The sequence below is a fragment of the Penicillium angulare genome, assembly GCF_028827245.1.
Source record: "Penicillium angulare strain IBT 27051 chromosome Unknown utg000001l_segment0_segment0, whole genome shotgun sequence".
NCBI classification, from domain to species: Eukaryota; Fungi; Ascomycota; class Eurotiomycetes; order Eurotiales; family Aspergillaceae; genus Penicillium; species Penicillium angulare.
The window spans coordinates 3,344,904-3,365,200 of record NW_026623160.1 but is presented as its reverse complement, the minus strand read 5'-3'; the positions used below and the strand labels follow the sequence as shown (position 1 = coordinate 3,365,200).

The 20,297-nt window shown below is 38.8% G+C and overlaps 7 protein-coding genes across 7 annotated transcripts; 6 read left to right on the top strand and 1 right to left on the bottom strand.

The window, feature by feature from the left end:
* Window positions 1–5,155: 5,155 nt before the first annotated feature.
* Window positions 5,156–5,693, top strand: N7478_001179 (uncharacterized protein; the record flags this gene model as incomplete). Its single annotated transcript, XM_056917394.1, has 3 exons — window positions 5,156–5,295; window positions 5,349–5,477; window positions 5,502–5,693. The coding sequence occupies exons 1-3, from the start codon at window positions 5,188–5,190 to the stop codon at window positions 5,691–5,693; spliced, it is 429 nt and encodes a 142-aa protein (XP_056785274.1). The 5' UTR covers window positions 5,156–5,187.
* Window positions 5,694–6,172: 479 nt separating this feature from the next.
* Window positions 6,173–6,835, bottom strand: N7478_001178 (Hemopexin; the record flags this gene model as incomplete). The annotated part of the gene is made up of 1 exon (XM_056917393.1): window positions 6,173–6,835. One exon carries the CDS (start codon window positions 6,833–6,835, stop codon window positions 6,173–6,175), a length of 663 nt encoding a protein of 220 aa, XP_056785273.1.
* A 2,173-nt stretch (window positions 6,836–9,008) lies between these two features.
* N7478_001177 (RTA1 domain-containing protein) lies at window positions 9,009–10,038 on the top strand (the record flags this gene model as incomplete). Its single annotated transcript, XM_056917392.1, has 3 exons — window positions 9,009–9,183; window positions 9,248–9,490; window positions 9,551–10,038. 3 exons carry the CDS (start codon window positions 9,009–9,011, stop codon window positions 10,036–10,038), a joined length of 906 nt encoding a protein of 301 aa, XP_056785272.1.
* A 445-nt stretch (window positions 10,039–10,483) lies between these two features.
* N7478_001176 (Zn(II)2Cys6 transcription factor) lies at window positions 10,484–12,172 on the top strand (the record flags this gene model as incomplete). Its single annotated transcript, XM_056917391.1, has 2 exons — window positions 10,484–10,621; window positions 10,673–12,172. 2 exons carry the CDS (start codon window positions 10,484–10,486, stop codon window positions 12,170–12,172), a joined length of 1,638 nt encoding a protein of 545 aa, XP_056785271.1.
* A 2,496-nt stretch (window positions 12,173–14,668) lies between these two features.
* Window positions 14,669–15,708, top strand: N7478_001175 (short-chain dehydrogenase; the record flags this gene model as incomplete). The annotated part of the gene is made up of 4 exons (XM_056917390.1): window positions 14,669–14,789; window positions 14,855–14,965; window positions 15,032–15,331; window positions 15,551–15,708. The coding sequence occupies 4 exons, from the start codon at window positions 14,669–14,671 to the stop codon at window positions 15,706–15,708; spliced, it is 690 nt and encodes a 229-aa protein (XP_056785270.1).
* A 260-nt stretch (window positions 15,709–15,968) lies between these two features.
* On the top strand, window positions 15,969–17,497 carry N7478_001174 (uncharacterized protein; the record flags this gene model as incomplete). Its single annotated transcript, XM_056917389.1, has 8 exons — window positions 15,969–16,072; window positions 16,128–16,257; window positions 16,316–16,359; window positions 16,416–16,521; window positions 16,574–16,930; window positions 16,985–17,063; window positions 17,126–17,309; window positions 17,374–17,497. The coding sequence occupies 8 exons, from the start codon at window positions 15,969–15,971 to the stop codon at window positions 17,495–17,497; spliced, it is 1,128 nt and encodes a 375-aa protein (XP_056785269.1).
* A 1,651-nt stretch (window positions 17,498–19,148) lies between these two features.
* On the top strand, window positions 19,149–20,070 carry N7478_001173 (SDR family NAD(P)-dependent oxidoreductase; the record flags this gene model as incomplete). The annotated part of the gene is made up of 3 exons (XM_056917388.1): window positions 19,149–19,613; window positions 19,671–19,809; window positions 19,883–20,070. 3 exons carry the CDS (start codon window positions 19,149–19,151, stop codon window positions 20,068–20,070), a joined length of 792 nt encoding a protein of 263 aa, XP_056785268.1.
* Between the last annotated feature and the right edge of the window lie 227 nt (window positions 20,071–20,297).

Sequence of the window (20,297 nt, the reverse complement as noted above, 5' to 3'; positions counted from 1 at the left end):
CAGGAATCTACAAGTCCACTATTATAGGTGTAGACGCTACTACAACAAATAGTATAGTCGTAAGCTATACAGAGCAAACAGAACGAGCAAATCGATATAGAACATATAGTACAGGAGGAATTAATATAATAATACAACCAAGAGTGTATTACCTAAGATGAACGAATCTATTGCTTAGAGACTATAATAGAGTAATTAGTCTTATAGTTAATAACGACAATAAGAGAACTAACTCTAGTATAAACTATAATTGAATCGACCCTAGAACCCCTACGATTAGAACCTATATATTATCTAAAGATATAACTACTAGACCCGATCCTATTTAGAGGAAAAGTAGTTAACTAGCTAATATAGTATATAATAATAGAGAATAAACTATATATCAATAATATAGTAATTAGCTTACCCCAAGATCAGTTTATATATATATTCTTTAGGCTTAAGAAGCTTATTTAGAAAAATATTAGAACCTTTATAAAATTATAATGAAATAATAGGGATCTATAAATAATTCTAGACTATCTTAAGAGTATTTATAAGGATCTAAATATTAAAGTATATACTATAAGATATCTCTACTAGATACACTAGTTAAATAGTATATCTTTTATAAAATTCCTTCTTAGATTAAAGAAGGAGTTTATAGATATAGATACCCTTAAATAATATAATAAAATAAAGAGATAGATCTTATTAGGATCTTTAAATAAAAATATAACGAATTTGTTAATAAATTGTAGTATTCCTGCTATATTTTTGGACCTTATTACTTAGTTCTATAAAATTAGTATTGATATAGATATCCTTAGTATTAATATCCTAGAAAGATTATACTATATATATACCTAGTAATACTAGGATTTAATAGATTAGACCTTAACTACTATAGTTAATTAAGCTAAATTCTATATAAAATACTACTAATCAGGGTTTAAAATAAGTAGATAAGTAAAGTAGGTTAATTATAAAGAGATAGAGAGACAATAGGATAAAGGAAGATACCTTTATTATAATAAATAAGGCTACTTTATTATAAAGTATTCCTTATTAGCTATATAGTATTAAGAACTAAGAGAAAGATATTCCTATAGGGTTAAAGATAAGAAAGCTAGATATATAACTAACTATAAGTTAAGTATATTAGCTTCTAAGGATAAACTTTTTTTAAGTAAGGATTTAAGAAAAAAGTAATTTTAGTTCTAAGTTATAAATAAAAGTAAAAAGAAGTTAAAAAACTATTAAAATAAGAAATACTACTATTTCTAGTCGACGCTAAAGTAAATAAAATCTAATTTATATAAGTCCTAGTCAACAATAGATACTATTATTATATAACTATAAATAAAGTATTAGTTTAGTCACTTAACCTTCTATATATTAGGATATCTATACAGATCCTAGATAAGATAGTCCTAAATTAGGACTAAATTACCTAGGTTATATACTTTAACCTAGATATTTATAACTATTAGTAAGAATAAGTATTTATATATATTATTCCCTAGTAAGAGGATAGTATAATATTAGGAGATCCTTGGCTATAAGATATTAATAACTAATACTTAGTAAAAAAAGGGTATATTAATATATTTATGAGAAATAGAGAGTAGATAAGGTACTAGAACTATATAGACTATATAATCGGACCAATTAATATAAGGAGAATATAGATTAAGAAGTTAATAGCCTAATTACTATATAACTTTATTTATAGAGAGAAGTAGCTGAATTAACTATAAATCGGCAAAGTTATAATAGATAATATTAAGAAAGTATTATATTTAAAGAAATAGAATAACCCTAAGGATAAGTTACTAAGATACTATTAGTAATGGTTAGATATCTTTAGCTAGTAATTAGTTAATAAGTTATTCCTAAATTGACCAGGAATTAACCATAAAATCACCTTAAAATAAGATTATAACGGTATTAAGGAACCATCCCTATACAATCCTTTCTATAATATAAATAGAGAAGAGCTTCTATACCTATAGAAAATATTAATAGACCTTCTTAGAAAAAGCTTTATCTAAATAAGTAAATTACTTACTATAGCCCTAGTCCTACTAGTAAAGAAACCAGATAGAGAAGTATAATTCTATATTAATTATTGTAGGTTAAATAAGTTAATAGTAAAGGATTATTATCCGCTACTACTAATTAGAGAGATACTAAGGAATATAGAATAAGCTAAATGGTTTTCTAAACTAGATATTATTATTACTTTCTATAAGATTTATATCTAACTAAAAGAAGAATAGAAAATAGTATTTCGGATATAGTATAGTCTATATAAATAGAATATTACTCTATTTAGACTAACTAATATACTAATAACTTTCTAGAGATATATTAATAGGACTCTATAAGAGTATCTTAATAATTTTATATCTATATATATAGACAATATTATTATATATAATAGTAGATCGTTAGAGAATTACTAATAGAAAGTAGGATAAGTACTATAGAAACTATAGGAAGTAGGTCTATAATATAATATTAAAAAATTAGAGTTTAAGTAAGATTCTATAAAATATTTAGGGTTTATTATATAAATAAATAAGAGAATCTATATTAATCTAAAGAAGATTACAACTATTTAAGAATAGGAAATACCAAAATTAATATAAGATATATAGAGCTTCCTTAGATTTACTAATTTTTACTATTTGTTTATACTCTAATTCGCTAATCTCTCAATATCCTTAATAAAATTAATAAGAAAAGATACCTAATTTATATAGAATAACAACTACTAACAAATATTTAAAGAATTAAAAAGCCTCTTTATTAATATCCTGATTCTAATACATTTTGAAGAGGATAAGAAAACTATTATTAAGATAGATATATTAGGATAGGCTATAAGAGCTGTCTTATTATAATATAGACTAGATAAATAGCTATATCTATATATCTACCTCTCCCAGAAACTATCACTAGTAGAGTCAAATTATAAGATTTATAATAAAGAGCTATTAGTAATTATATATATCCTCTAAGAGTAGAGACTAAAGTTAAAGATAGTACCCTAATTTACTATTATAATAGACTATAAAAACCTATAATACTTTAGTAAAGTATAATATCTAAATAAATAATAAATAAAATAGATAGATATCCTTATAGAGTTTAACTATAAACTAAAGTATTACCTTGGGAAGCTTACTATAAGACTTAATATACTTTTATGGTGAAGCTAAGATATCCTATAGTATATTATAGATAAAAGACTATCGAATTAGTTCTAAACCCTATTAAAAAAGGTATAAATCAAGACAGAATAACCTAATCTACTAGTAGTAGAGGGAATTAACTTTAAGAAGGAAATACTCCTATTTGAGAAGCCTATACTATAATAAGAATAGAAGAATATGAGATCTACTGATCTAGAGTATTAGAAGATATATAAAGTCTTAGAAAAGGGAGATTAGCGAATCACCACTAAAGTAAATATAAAAATAAGCCTATTAGAGTACTATCTAGATGAATAAGGGTTACTCTACTTTAGGTAGTAGATATAGATCCTAGATAATAAGATACTATATATAGGGATTATATAGAAGATCTATAACTCTTATATTATAATATATCCTGGTTGAGATATTACCTATGTGATACTATTATAGAGATTCTTCTAGCTAGGAGTAGTAAAAGATATATAATATTTCTTATAAAACTATATAGTTTATGGCTATAGTATTATATAGTGTAATATAAAGTATGGACTACTAAAACCGTTACTGATTCTATAGTAAATATAGATGGAATTGTCTATAGATTTTATTGTAGAACTATCCCTAATAGTATATATAGATATAATAAATTTAATAGTAATCACAGACCAGCTTATAAAGAGTGTGATTCTTATAAGTATAGTAGAGATAACTATTAAAAGAGTAGTAAATATATTCTTTATCTACTTTTATATATACTATAGGCTATTATAAGTAGTTATAAGTAACTATAGGTCTTAATTTATAGGTATATTCTAGCGAATAGTATGTGAGAAGCTATTGATTTAATATTAACTATTGACTACTTTCTATCTATAATCTAATAATACTATAGAGCATATAAACCAAGAAGTTAAATAAATCTTATATATATTTATAACCTATATATAGAGTAATTAAGATATATTACTTTCTATTATTACTATAGTAATTAATAACCATAATATTAGTGTAATAGGACTATCCCCCTTCTTCTTTATATATAGTTACTATATTAACCCTATTAAGATAGAAAAGATAAAAGAACCCTATAAAACCTATATATAATTAGGAATTGTAGGTGAAATATTTGTAAATCGATTATAAGAAGCTATTAATTAGGCCTAAGTTGTAATTGCTTCTATATAAGCTCTATAGGAAGAGTAATTAAATAAGTAATAATAGGCTATACTAGTCTATAAGAAAGATAACTAGATATGGCTAAATTTATAGAATATATATATACAATAATAATCAAAGAAGCTAGATTAGCTATATATCTAATATTAAGTTTTAGACGTCCCTATACCTTATATAGTATGATTAAAGGTGCTTACTGGTATCTATCTAGTATTCTATATAGAGCTAGTTAGACCTATTGCTTTAGATCTATTTCTATTATAGATTGTAGATGATTTATATCCCCTACTGATACTAGTTAATAAGAAACTTAAGTATAAAGTAGAAAAGATAATAGATATAAGATGTAAGAAAGTTAGTTAAGAATACTATAATAAAGCCCTAGTGAAATAGATAGGTTAGGCGGAATAGACCTAGTAGAGCCTTGGCGATGTTTGAGATTGCTCTATATTGAATACCTTTAAAAGACGATTCGGCCCCGTTTCGACTCTATTACAGGTCCGAAGACGACTGAATACAACTACAACATGTACAAAGAGGACTACCCTAAAGGGGGAATACTATTACGGGCCAATACCCGGTATAAGGTTACGTGGCACACGTAACTATAATAACCTAACACGTAGAACACCTACTTGGTAATTCTCTCTTTAAGCTTTTTATACACAGTACGTGGCCTAGCTCAATTGAACATAAATTCTGCTTTAGCCCTTCACACTACACGGACGTCAATGGTAATCGGAGAAGACGATTTGAACCCTGTCCAGATCCCAGGGGAACGCAAAACCCTATAGGCGCGAAGATCCGCCAGAGAAAACTATCTCAGATGAAGCCGAAGGACTGGACCGAGGATCCATATTTCTTATGTTATTTATTAGCCCTGGCACAGTTTCAAGTGCGTAACCCCAAGCTTCCAGAACCAAAACATTACATCGTAAAGCCCCAAACCCCTCCCCTTCCCTTGAGATTCCACTAATTTCCCCCCAGTCACGTCTCATCGTTACGCACGCATTATACCGACAATATTTATTGTTTTACGAGGCTGAAATCTCGACTGAACTTCTCGGCTCACTAAAGAACCCCAAAACTGCTACAAACACAATTCAATGGCCTATCGTACATCGAAAGAAAATACCATAGAAGCCTTATGCCACGTTCCCGGACCGACTGACCTCAGAGCTTGTGGCACCGTCGCAACATAAGAGAGGCCCAGTTGAAAACGATAAAAAGCGACTCCATGATGGAGAGAATAACGAATCCAATAACAACAAAAGGGTATTTCCATGTCCGTTACTGGGAAAAGAAAGAGAGCACGAAACTCAAAATGAATAAGTATTTAAACTGTGCCTGAGAAGAACAACGGGGACTTGTCACGGACATAAGAAAGTGAAATCTCTTTGCTGATATAATACTAAAAGGCCAACAACCGCCCAACCCGAACCTCCCAACGTCTGGCTAATCGAGCCTCAGAAATTGATTTAGGTCCTTCAAAAACATTTACAAAAGTCCTTATTGGATCAAATATCCTCACCAGGTCAATGCAACTGGCAAAAATAATACTTCAATTATTCAAGTGTCGGCGTAGTTGATTGGCTTCAGTGTGCAAATGAATGATCGAGCACTGAACGGCAACAACCTAGGCATGCTTCTTCTTGTCTTACTTTCAAAGTTAAAAGCCATTTCAGATCCATTGGATATTCCATCACGACTTTGAATTATTGCAACTAGCTAATTTACTCTATATGTAGACAGAAATTCAATGCATCATGATCTCTCATGTTCCCATAGAACAATCAAATTCTTCTTCACAATCAGATCCAGTCAAGAGACTTCCAGTATTCCTTAATAGGCGCCGGGCCAAAGTTAGGCTTATCCGGCGCGGAGGCAATAACCTCCAACTTGACATAATTATCTCCTCTAAAGAAGTAGGTCAATCCTCTATCATTGTTGGGCACAGGAAGCGCCGCATCGACAGAGTCAAACCCAGAAGCAGTCAAGGCAGGCCACTCGACCGAAATCTTCGCCGGGCCATAAACAATTTTGTGCGTGTTGACATTAATTTTGACATAGTTGGTACCTCGGAAAATGTATGCCTCACCGGGCTTCTTGGGAACAGGCATTGCAGCATCGATGGTATCATATCCGGTAGAGGCTAGAGCCTTGAACTTCTCGGCAATGAGCCAAGGACCAGCGACGACAGTGTCCTCATTTGTTTCGGGGACAACTTTGATTTGAGCAACTTTGCTGCCGTAGAAGACAAACATTTCGTCTGGGCTGTTCTCGACGGGCAAGATGGCGTCAACTGTGCCAAATCCGATGGAAACAAGAGATGGCCAACGTTCGGCGATTTTATCTGGGCCCCAGGTGATAACGTCATCATTTGTAGCGGGGGTAAATTTGACACGAGCATAACGGCGACCTCCGAAGAAGTACGTCTGATTGAAGTTTGGATGAGTGTAGGCTGCGTCGACCATATTGAAGGTTTATAAAGCGAAAGAGTCTGAAGTTCTTTGTATTGAATGTTGAAGTATGAAGACTAGAGTAATCGTGGGGGGAGAGCTACAATTTATAGATGGGATAGAGCCATACTGGATATACGATCTCATGAATTACCCATTGGACTTCTGCAACCCGTCCTGGACTCGATCATGATGTTCTCGTTAGTACCTTTCTTTACCTAATGAGCAATGTCGGTGTAGCCAAGTGTAGTTTCATAGGTTACCGAAAGTTTTTGTACTACAGCCATCGCGTGCTCTAAGCTAGGGTGTTGTGTAACTCGATTCATGTATATTCTCTGTGTAACTTGATTCATGCATATCTCTGTGTAACGTGCAAAAAGCGTTGTGTGGTTGGCTCAAGTGCTCGATTAGCTTCCAAGGCCACGACCCGTCCCGCTCTGCTCACGATCCACTTAAGGCCCCACTTACCAACTCCTCATTGGGGCTTAATATACTGTAAAACCCTGTGACTGATTTATCGTGTACAGTATTCTATCCGCGGTATGTGGAAAGCCCATATATTACCGTTCCTATTTGTATTGATTTACCACTAATAGATCTGAGGCACACAGGGTTGGACGAGATCTGGTGTCCGGAATTTGCTAGTAATGACAGAGAAGAGAGAAAAGAAGAACTATTGATTGAAGGCCCCAGATAGCTAGAGGGAAATAATATGGATCGCCGAACATGCAGAACAGATGGCACCCCACCTCATCAAGGATGATGCGGCGAAAATGTCTGAGTATAGTGTACTACTGTGTGGATTATCCAGGATGAGATGTCGATCTAGGCAGTGCTGCAATACTGTCAAATAGCTCCGCATGCAGGCTATCGCAGTGCGGAGTAGCAGTGTGGTTTACGATTTCATGTCGCCACTGGGGTAGACTGACGGGTAGCCCTGCTGAAATCCTTAATTAAGAGATGATTACCCAGCTTTGTAATGTATATGTAGACGCACATATACATTGTCTAAATATATTTTTGTTCGTATACGCGAGCCTTCTACTTCATGGCCAGGCCTTTGTAGGCCCAATCGTATATCACAGATGCATAACGCATAATGCAGATGTATGCAGCTTTGTCATGCTGGAAAGGATCGCAGGCATACGAAACTAACGAGGAATCAGCCAGCCACTCGAGTACTTGCGTTCTCTGTCAGGGTCTTTCGATTTCCCACTCAGTAGTCTGATAGTCTGTCAGTGTAGACCCTCTTGAAACTCTCTTTGTTGGCTGCTTTGGGATTTGTGGATAGTTGCTTGGTAATAATAGCCTGATGATTCCCCGAAGATCCTCTTTGCCTCCGCTTGCATGGCGGGACTCGGCTTCACCGATCAACTCATCGGCAACATAAGTATTAAGCCCTGCCATTGGGGGTTTAAGTTCTTCAACTTCGGCTGATATATTTAGGAATTCTCCAGCCTGGGCTATGATACCAGCTGCCTGTCCTGGATTTTAGTTTTGTTTGAGTGTCGGTGGCGCGTCGCGCATAGCTCATCAAGATCATTCATGCGGTCGATTATTTCTTGAGCCTGTGAGATGAAAGAAACCTTGAAAGGTAAAAGAAGGATGAATTGTGATGAGAGAGGGATATCTTGAAGTTGGGATGCCCAGGAACGAAAAGGGACAGGATGAGCTTGTGGCTTTTAATTCCCAGTATGTAACAGTAGTATCCCAGTTCATAAAAGAAAGAAGGTAGAATAGGAAACCAAACACTAATTGATGTTCAATTTATAGATCGAGAAAATAGCAAATACCAATTGCCTATTTGATGAAAGGAAATTATGGAAAGAAACATCAGGATTATAGAATAGGGATGGCGATAGAGATATAGATAGATTTGAAAGTAGACAGATAAGTGGGAGAAGGACATTTGAATACTTGTTCATCTTTTGATATCTTCATCTTTTAATTTCGCATGTTCGCATTCTCGCATTCTCGTATTCCAATACGAGAATGCGAGAATGCGAGGTGTACCGGATAAGCGTCTGGCTTCCCGGCCAACTTCCATGGGTCGTTTTCGCCTGATGAGAAGAAGAAAAACCCCCCCAAAAATATATATAAGAAAACCCCTAATTTCGAATGTTTTTGAGGCTCTTTTCATTTTAACCTTCAGAAATATTGAATTTTGCACAAATTTCAGTCACTCAACATGTCTACTACTAGCAGCAACAGTGGATATGACTACGCTCTTTATCGTTATACGCCATCTATTCCAGCGGCAGCAATTTTCGCAGGAGTATTCCTGATCCTTTCAATTCTTCATTTGATTCAGCTGGCCCGAAGTCGCGCATACTTCTTCATTCCATTCGTTGTGGGCTTACTATGTAAGAGCTTTTACTCCGCGGTCGATCCTTCTTTCCCTCCCTATTGACATGTAACTTCAAATAGTTGAATGCGCTGGATACATTGCTCGCATATTTTCTCATTTCAATACAACTGCACTCGGCCCATATATCGTCCAAACAATGCTTATTCTAGTTGCACCGCCCTTATTCGCAGCTTCTATCTATATGACTCTCGGTCGGGTTGTTGTCAAGCTTGACGCAGAGGACAAATCCATCATTCCGGTCCGATTCCTAACGAAAATTTTCGTTGTTGGGGATATTGTTTCGTTTCTCTTGCAATGCGGAGGTATGATGCGATATTCAACTACTGTGATTGCGATTTCTGGATGCTGATTTTAATCAATAGGTGGTGGCTATATGGCTGCTGGCACATTGTCCGCCATGGATACTGGTGCCAATATTGTTGTCGGTGGTTTGGTCGTCCAGCTTCTTTTCTTTGGATTCTTCGTCATCGTGTCGGCCGTGTTCCACTGGCGCGCTAGAAGACAACAGCTGAATATCTCTGATTCGTACAGTGTGCAGCCACAAGGCTTTATGAATTGTATGACATGGGTGTCTGTTATGTACGCCCTTTATGCTGCCTGTTTTCTTATTCTGGTGCGCTCGGTTTTTCGAGTTGTGGAGTTTGTTGAAGGAAATAGTGGATTCATCATGCGCAGAGAATACCTATTATACATTTTTGATGCGTGTCTCATGTCATTGACAGGGATCGTGTTGGTTATCGTCTTTCCAGGCCACCTTTTTCCTGGGAGTGGTAATAAGCGGGATAGCGAGCTTCCACTCGTCTCCACCGAGCATGGGTTCAATTATGCAGAGCAAAAGTCCACGAGGTAGTAGCCCTGGAGATGTGAGTTTGAAATGTGCTCTGTGTTTCTTTGTATTAGTTTCATTCCTCTTTAAGTATTTCTTTGTCTCCAGGATGTATTTGCGACCCCATCCATTCATTCAATTCTCAGGGTCTCGTCGTTGAGTGTATTTCTTTTGCTAGGTGAGGATTGTTTTGAGGCTTGACGTAGTGTTCATCAAATTTGTGCTGGTAGTTACGATATATGGATTCTTAGCGTGAGACGTTGAAAATAGAGTTGGTAGGTGGTTCCATAAATAGTAAGTCGGGTTCCGGCATTGCCTCAAGAGGGGCTTGTCATGGGCGGCTCAACCATTTCTCAGGAAGGCCGCGCCTCCCGTCACGTCATGAACTTTACCCACAAAGAATTCGTCTTCTTCTTTTAAGATCAATCGGAACTTTTTCTTTCTCCTCGGATGTTTTCGAAAACAAGCGATGTCGGACCACGTCACTCCAGGGTCTACGAGTCCCTTACCAGCCTCCGAGCCAAAGGGCCCTTCCCGCCACAACCAACGTATTAGTCACACCAAATCACGGAATGGTTGTCTTATGTGCAAGAGTCGCCGAGTGAAGGTATTTCAGGATTTGTTCTAGCTATCAAAGAATGATGACTTATCTGGATAGTGTGATGAAGAACGACCAATCTGCGGTGCCTGTTCTGTCCGTGAAGATGACTGCGTTTTTCCATCTCCACAGAACACACGTGATCTTTTACGAGGACATCGGATTCCTCGTCGCGATGCGACATATCATAAAGAAATTTCTTACGATGAAGTTGCTTCGATACCACCTTCAAGCATACCTACGATTTCGATTCATCCCTTGAGTTTCAATGTGCGCGCTACAGCACCCTGCCCTGATGAGGGATCCACAAATGGCCTGAATATGCATGACCTCACCCTCCTACAGCATTATATTTTGCATACGTCTAAAAGAATGAGTTTAAATTATCACAAATTTCTGGTGTGGGAACGCGTTATCCCCGATATTGCTGCCAAGCATGCGTTTTTGATGCACTTGCTTCTAGCGTTAGCCGGTATGGATATGTTGAAAATTAGCACATCGGAAGTACAAAGACCTTTGGATGATCAATTTCAAGGATTAGACGGTACAGAACCACTCAATGTGGAACTTCAGGCCCTTATTGAGCATCATCAAAAGGGTTTACAGGGGCTTCAAGAGAAATTGGCGACTGCCAAGGACACAGACATGGACGTATTATTTGCTGGATCGATGCTGGTTGTTGGCTTTGCATTTGCTTCACTCTGCGCCAGAGATCTAGATCCAAAGTATCACGGATCGCAGGAGATATCACGAATAGGTATCACTATTGAGGACCTTCCTAGTCGTTCTGACAGACCACAAATACATTGGCTGCGACTGGTTCGTGGTGTGACTGCTATTGCGCAACATTCTTGGAAGACCATAAAATTGGGACGTTTAAGGCCCATGCTACTTCATAGAAATGCCAATGATGACTGGAAGCTTCTTGGAGCCGAAAAGGTAGCCAACATCACTCGACCCGAGAACATGCGACAAGGATGTCTCTCGGCATTTGCGCTAGGTGCACCTCAAGCCATATCAAGGCTGAGAGAATTTTTGGAAATCCTACGAAATATGAGTTCCAATGACACTCGAGTCAAAGAAACCCACCCACCGACTTCTTTGAGTCCTAGTTTGGACCAAATGGACTGTGTATTTGCGGCCCAAGAGCAATCAATCACGGTGGTCGAAAGTATTTACATGCGCATCCTGTATGTACTTCACCTACAGCGAGTTGACCCGTGTTCCTCCCATCCCGATGTCCAAAGTGAGATAGAAGAAGCAGCTATCTCCGCCTGGCCAGATATGGTCCCTGAAACCTTCATCTCATCCCTGGAATCTGATGGAAGTTTAGGAATCTTTGAGGCGTTCTCCTTTGTTATCCTTGGACATTTATATTTGCCGCTGGCCTTACTAGACGAGATATGGTACTTTGGCGAAAACTTTGGAACTGAGATCAGAAAGATCGAATACCTGGTAGCTGGACTAAATAGCTCGGAATTGTGCGAACTGATCCAATGGCCGATAAATGTCGTTGGCTTGTTACTGAAAAAGAGCCAAAGCACACATCACATTTCATAATAGTATATTTCATCTCATGTCATGTCAAAGACATAATATACATGGTTCATTCAGGTATGCCTTGACACAAAAACGCTTCAGTAGAGTCTGACCATTATTGAAAGCCTATTTTGAATTAAGTCCTACACAAAATGAGGATTATCTCACCAGGAGCTGCAAATTAAACATGAAAAACCAGATATTCTCCTTTTGATCCAAGTTTGAAGCTTTCTCACGATTAATAATTCAAGGAAGTGAGTAGGAATATCTCACAATGTTTGTCAAGTCAACCACGCTATACTAGCTTCAACTCGACCATTTAGTCAAAGGTGAATTAAATCAGAATATTAAATTTATGGCTGCTGTAGATTCTTCTCACTCCCCCTTCCCCCCTTTCCTTTCCTGTCATTTTGTCTAAACTTGATATAGATAAAGAATATGAAGGCAACAACGCTCAGGCTGGCTGGAAATATTGAATCCTGGTTTACAAATGCTTACAGTGGATGTCACAAATAGAAAGTATTGTACATTAAAGTAGAAATAAATTATCTATGTCCAAGAAAAAAAGCAATCAACTTCGTTTTGTCTCCCAAAAAAAGGAATCAAAATAGTGTAAAGAATAAAAACAACGACGCAAATCAAGGGCAGCAAGGAAGATCACAATTATGTCCCAGAGCTACAGCCCATAACAGACTGTAGTCATAGTCCTGAAGGGAGATTTTCAAAAACCTCCAGAAACCCCCCTCGCACCGCCAGAAGTCTACAGCAGAGATATCTCCCTGTTACTGCGTAGCGGCACTGTACAACCGAAAAACAAATTAGCAAGGGACCAAAGCAGTAAACTCGTAGATCAAACTGGTGAAATTTCGAAACGCAGGGAATAGGTCGAAACTCGGCGAAACAGGCGCATCTCAAAAATCGAAACAGATCCGCGGGGGAAGCCAGCAAGGACAATAGTTGGGCCCCTGCGTTAGAGCATAACTGCTTAATTCGGTCGGAATGGTGGAAAGAGGCATTATCTATAAAAGCACAGACTTTGGTTCCGGCTATCTTCTATAATGCTGCAGGAGTTGCTTAATAAAGGATTCAAAGAAGCTAGGATTATTTAATCATTTGAAGATACGAGATAAATAATACTATCCTATATATAGGCTGGTAGGATCTAGTAGTGTTGACCCCGGTGAAATTTAGATACTTGCATTGGCGTCACCCCTAGTGGTAACTAACCAGTCTATCGGTATCCCATCTTTTTACTGAATTCTGATTTATCGACAAAGACTAGGTGGTACGAACTAAATTCTGATAATTTATGCTGGTAGAAATCCCGGAGTTGAGGATTCTGTTCCTTTGCTCTCTGCTGGGCTTTCTTTTTTCTCAAGCCAGCCTGTGTAAGGATACGTTTGATGCTCAATAATGATGGCAATACCTTGAGCTTATCCTAAAGAAAGCGGGCCATCTCTTCAATGTATAGGCCGGGCTTTTTGGTGAGGTGGTTACAAAGGGTGTCTAGCATTATAGGGTGATGATTGACGGCTGGCCGACCGGGACTGTGGGGGATCTGGAATCGCTAAGGACCTGTAGGTTTCTGCAGATTTTAGTGACTGAATGCTTATGTATGAGCTAGTGTAAAGTGCTTCTAATGGTCCCGGTGTTCTAGGTTGGCTTAAAGGGGTTATATCAAGCGCTCTTGTGTTCAAAGTTTGTGTGAAGCCCCTTACTGAGTTCTCTCTCCTTGAGAATAAGTAATAAGAAGGGAGCTATGCCATGCATCCTGTGGTACAGGACTGTTTAATGCTGAGTAGGGATATCGAAAAACATACTAGTACCTGAAGCCGAAAAGCTTAGAGGTTTCTCCCTTCAGAGTTTCATCATTCCGCGTCTAGATTATTCCTAAAATGGATAGCTTTTTAAAAAGACCACGAATTGATTTTAGTAAAATGGTAGCTTGCCTTTTGCAAAAATGTAAACTTGAAAATTTTGTAATAAGTCAATTTTGCGTAGTAAATAGATTTCTGCAGGAAAGTGTCATCTGAGACGTCTACTATTGTAAGATTGAAGGCGCCTATGTAGTATACGGCGGCCGATAGCGATAATTCGAGGAAAACACTATTTTTATCTGGTTTTGGCCAGCACAAAATAATGATACCTGTAATATATAAAATAACAAGAAGCATACTCAAGAACTGCAATCTTGTTACTAATGGGCAACTTGTCAACGTGGAATCGGGGCACTGTTGGCCGACATGAGTCCCCACTGCCCCATAGTTCCTCGAACCCAAAATCATGAACGGGCCGCCTTCTCCGCAAGGCCGCCGGAATTAACTAAATGGTCGCAGTATGTAGTACGAGAGCGTGATGAGAAATGGCGGAGATGGATGGCGGGGATAACTTGTGGTGTACGGGACATATTACTATGTTCTTCCCTCATCTTTTTAACATATACCTTGGTTCTAACATCCGAAGACCTATCATTACTCTAGGAAATTTGTCTAAAACACGATGAATCATTTATTTATCATGCCCCAAACTAGCGAAGGAAACGTGCATGCCCTCCAGTATCGCGAAGGGAAACCATCACAAGGAGATCCATCGCGACCTGTATCGGAGTTGTTCCGTCTCGACGATCATACAGTCATAAGTCTGGCTCACCCTCTCCAAATGCTGTGCATATATTCCGAGTCAAAGCTAACTATGATGTGCTAGTCACTGGCGCAACTGACTTCCTGGGAACTACTCTTGCTATCGCTATCATTGAAAGTGGTGCAGACATTATTTGCCTCGATCTTTTCCCTACGCCAACCGCTTCTAACTGGGGTAAGATTAACTCTTTCACCATTTACTCTTCCGAAGGTTTTACCACAATTTAACATTTTTCAAAAGACGATGTTGAAAATGCTGCGGAAAAGAGCCAACGTCGACTTTCGTATTATCAGCTCGATGTAACGGATGAGAATGCGGTTGCTGAAACATTTGGGAAGTTTATCCCTACTCTACGGTACCCAGTGAAAGGAGTTGTTACTTGTGCTGGCCTGTCACGTAATGGCCCTGCGACTGAATTCCCAGCATCCTCTTTCCGGAAGATCTTTGACATCAATGTTACGGGCACGTTCCTTGTTGCTCAAGCTACGGCCCGAGAAATGATTCGAACGAACGTGACTGGAAGCATGGTACTAGTAGCAAGTATGAGCGGTTATGGCACAAACAAAGTATACTTCTCATCTAGCTTCTGATCGGGAATTCTGCTGACAATTTGTTCCTAGGGTGTCGATACAGCAGGATACAACGCCTTAAAAGCGGCTGTTCACCAACTCACACACTCTCTAGCTGCTGAATGGGGATCAAGAGTGGAGATACCGCTCATTCGTGTGAATTCGTTATCTCCCTGATACATTCGCACAGCCGCGACTGCGGAGGCTTTGCAGAAGCCGGGCATGGAGGCTCAATGGACGAGTGATAATATGCTCTTCCGCCTGAGCACAGTTGACGAATTTCGTGCACCAGTACTTTTCATGACCGGCACTGATTTGCGTGTTGATGGCGGACACTTCAGTTGGTAGAAATAATTTCAATTTTTAACGGTATCCTTTCTGGAAAAACTGATCTAAGAATCTGCTCCTGTGGTTGCTCCAATTAAATTCAATAAAAGCGGAACCTGGCAGAGAGAATAGATTAACTTGTTAGCGAGGTATGACGTAACCGCCAGAGTAATCCCATTTAAGAACATAGAAACGACAAGAAAAGTATATCCACCTCAACACTATTTGATATCTTATACTTTGAGCTTGTCGTGCTGCGCATCCATTTCGGGACCTTAATCATGGCGAAATTTGTAACGACGGAATTGTTGGGCACGACGCTCGAAACTACCGATAGGTATTCGAACTTGGAGCCCCGAGGAATCGGCAGTTCCGGAATCATTTGGTATGTATCGCCCATTGTAAAGTAAAATCGATTGTATACTAAGAAGATTGATCAGTTCAGCACACGACTCGATTTCTAATGAAGTTGTCGCTATCAAAAAGATAATGAATCCTTTTGCGACCAGCGGGGTAGCCAAGCGTACTTATCGAGAAGTCCACATGTTAAGTAACCTACGACATGATAATGTGAATAGCTTTGATTTAAATCCCAGTGTAGATACTCGAGAGAACTAACTTATGCTAGTTGATCAATATGAGAGACATTTTTGTTTCCCCGTCAGAGGATCTGTATGATTCCCATACTTGCCTGCCCGTTGAAATTGTACTGATATGGTGCGTTGCAGATATCTTGTGACGGACCTTATTCAAACAGATCTCCATCATTTACTGCAGTCAAGGGTGAAGCCACCAGAAGGCCAATTTGTTCAATTTTTCGCCTATCAAATATTGGTATGTCAACTTAAATTAGTACTGAGCTCGATCAGAATGCTGACTGGAACAGCGAGGCTTAAAATTCATCCATTCAGCTGGGATCATTCATCGTGACCTTAAACCAAGCAACATATTGGTCAACGAGAACTGCGATCTCAAAATTTGTGATTTTGGATTGGCACGAGAAAAAGATCAGGAAATGACTGGCTATGTTACGACGCGATACTATCGAGCTCCTGAAGTCATGTTAACATGGAAGAGATACACCTACGCTGTTGACATCTGGAGTGTCGGATGCATTCTCGCGGAGTTGTTACTAGGAAGAGTTCTCTTTCCGGGCAATGATTATAAACACCAGCTCACCATAATAATCCAGCTCCTGGGAAAGCCACCCAAGGAGGTTATGGATAAGATCTATAGTGAGAATGTAAGATGGAATCTTGCTCCAAATGAAGATGTTTGTTATTGACACAATCTCTAGGCTTTGGATTTTGTACGGGGAATACCTGACCACGATACCCGTTCGCTTGGATCTGTTTTCAAAGATGCTGACCCTCAAGGTATGTATTTTGATCATTCATAGACCCCCTCCTTTAATTTCAATGAATACTGATCTTCAAAGCTGTGAACCTTGTGGATAAAATGCTGGATCTGGATCCAGAGAAGAGAATCACAACAGAGGATGCTTTAGCTCATCCATATGTTTCGACCTACTACGAGCCGGAAGATGAGCCTGTTTTTGATAAAATGATTGATTGGTCTCTTTTGGAATCGGAGAAGTCAGTGGATGAATGGAAAACGCATATGTAGGTCTATACCCTGTCCGCGTGCAGCTTACATTCACCATGAAGCAAAGCTAATTGCGTAAAGATACTTCGAGGTTTTGCGTTACCATGATGGGGTTTGTGATAAGCAGGATCCTCAAAACTTTTTTGAGAACAAAGGAAATTTGGAAAGATGGGCGAACAAGGAGATGTTTGAGGGCACGTATTAGTGGTTATGGCCTAAAGAACTTGAGCTTAGGACATTCAAGTTTAAGAAATGTAATTTTGAGATACGGCATTATCGGAAGTAAATAGAGCTTGGCACGCGGCATTCAAACGAGTATCTATTCTCAACCATTTGAGCTTGTCAGGATTTTTAATTCTAAGAGCAAAGTCATTGCAAATCAACGGAAAGATGGGCTAAATAAAAATGTGCAGTCTGTAATAAATAGTCCTGTGACAGCAAGTGGCCAAGTTTTATGATATTTGGCTCTCAATCGCCTCAATGGGATCGATGGCGGCATGGCAGGTAAATATCATATACTTCTCGCTATCTTTGGTGATAAAGATCGGCGGAGGCTCCACGAGTTAAATGCCTGCTCTTACAGATCCTGCCTGTTAATGGTTCTGCGTCTCGAGTTTGCGTTTGATTACTCCGGTGATAACGCCGAACGTCGCAAATGCGCGATTCTTCAAATTGCATTAGCAATGTTCACTGACAAGTACTAGAGGATATTTACGATTTCAGCATAATACCCTGTTATAATTGTACCAGGTGCAGTCTCCAGAGTTCTGAATTCTGCAACCTCCCCGGTTCTGGTGGTGGATCGCCGAGACGGTGATGATTCACAAATATCGATCAAATGCTGCAGTGGAATCTCAATAAGTTTGAAGTTTTCTTGTAAAGAGTTCCAGCATGCCTCGTGGGAAATATGTCCATGAATCCTAACATACGAGTGTATCATGACAGGAAAATCTTCCGTATGCTGAGAATCGAAATGGGTCGGATGGTGCTAGCAAGGAACCATGTGGATCATCGTGTTGCCCTACTCCTGAAGTCACCCCCCAGAGGAGATGAATATATTGAGCCCATTAATTAGGACTAAAATTGAGAGTCGTCTGTAGCGAGATACTCACGAACTCGAAATTCTTTCAACCACTTATTGGAATTGAGGGGATCAAAGACCACATCTCATACCCACAAATCACACAACTATATCGTGACGGGCTCATGATATTGAAAACTAATTTTCAAGATTCATTACGGAAAACAGCACTGTGACTCAACAAATGTCGAGTTCCATAGTGTACTGAAAATGGCGAAGTGAAGAAGTTGGTGAGCGGAAAGACATGCTATCCCGCCATGCACAATCAGGTGATTTAGAGGAGGCTCAAAGACATTAGGGGAAATCCATGACATCTTGTCCACGGTAGTTGTTCCCTTTGCTATTTTCAAAGCTCACAACACTTGCTGTCGTATTTGTGGACTTTTCTCTTCTTTTTGTTCCAAAACAGCTAGATGAAAGTACTATATCCGATGTTCTATTAAGCCAATTAGGTAGTTCACCTAACCTTTCACGTTTTGGCAACTTTGCTTATCTATAAGACACCTCATAAAATAACAATTATACAAATCTTACCCTTATCTTTTGATAATGTAAACAAGTGGATTCCAGTCTGGGGAGACTTTCCATCTTCAACTGTCACGTGTCGGCAGCTGTTTCCTAGTTTACAATTGACAGAAATTATTGCCAATACTTTCTAGGTTGATATTTTGTATTCACGATCGAAATTTCATTTTAAATAGTCTCTTGGTCCCATGAGTCGAATTGGATACAGTAAACCGTCTCCTTACATCAAGAAGCGCTTTTGATCAACAGAATGGCCTCTTTCGAAGGAAAAGTGGTAGGAAGATCAAATTTTAACATCTCACAAACCATTAGTTTAATACTGACTTGTTTTGAGATTGCTATTACCGGCGCCGCATCGGGCATGGGCTTAGCGACCGCAAAGCTCATTGCATCCCAGGGTGGTGCTGTCTCGCTGGCGGACATTAATGAAGACGCACTTCAAAAATTATCCAAGACTTTAGATAATCCAGAAAGGCATATAATCTCAGTCATCGATGTGCGAAAGAGCGAGTCGGTGGACAAGTGGATTGAATCGACTATACAACAGCTTGGAAAGCTAGATGGCGCAGTCAATATGGCTGGTGTCATTTCCCCGGCCATGCCGATCACTGAGATGACCGACGATACATGGAATTTTAACTTCGATGTTAACGCCCGTGGCGTTTTCTTCTGCATCAGGGCACAGTTGAGGGAAATGAAAGCAGGTGCAAGCATTGTATGCATTAAGATCCTGTCCCTTGGATCCTCGGGCCAAAGCTAATTTGATATGAAGGTTTCTGCAGCAAGTGTGTTTGGACAATTTGGAGCCCCAGGAAACTCGCCTTATTGCTCTAGTAAAGCAGCAGTCATTGGTTTGACTAGAGCAGCCGCCAAGGAGAACCAACACATCCGAGTTAACTGCGTTTCCCCTGGTAAGCCCATTCATCTCACTCATTGTGTATATTCGACAATAGTCCACTCTTATTGACTAGTATCTTCTTCCAGGATCCGTGAACACCCCCATGTCTGCTGGTGAGGATCCAGAGCATGTTAAGAAGGGCCTACAAGTCACAGCGCAAAAGAGACGGGCGGAGCCAGTTGAGGTGGCTAATGTCATTGCTTTCTTGCTAAGCGATGCAGCGTCATTTGTTACTGGCGCTGTCTATAACGTGGATGGAGGCTGGGTCTGCTAAATTAAAATCGAGTCCTCGGTGCCTGCAAATGTATTCTGTTGCCTTGATACCCGGGTGGCTTATATTAGAATAAGCATTTGATGAGCCGTAACTTGAATAATACTATTGTAGGCATTTCAAGGCAGGATCGCGCTGTCGCGTTGACCCAATGATGGACATCGTCAGAAGTAGAGCCGAGTCAAACAGGCTTCGACTAATCATAATATGAGTCCGAATAATTGCCTCAA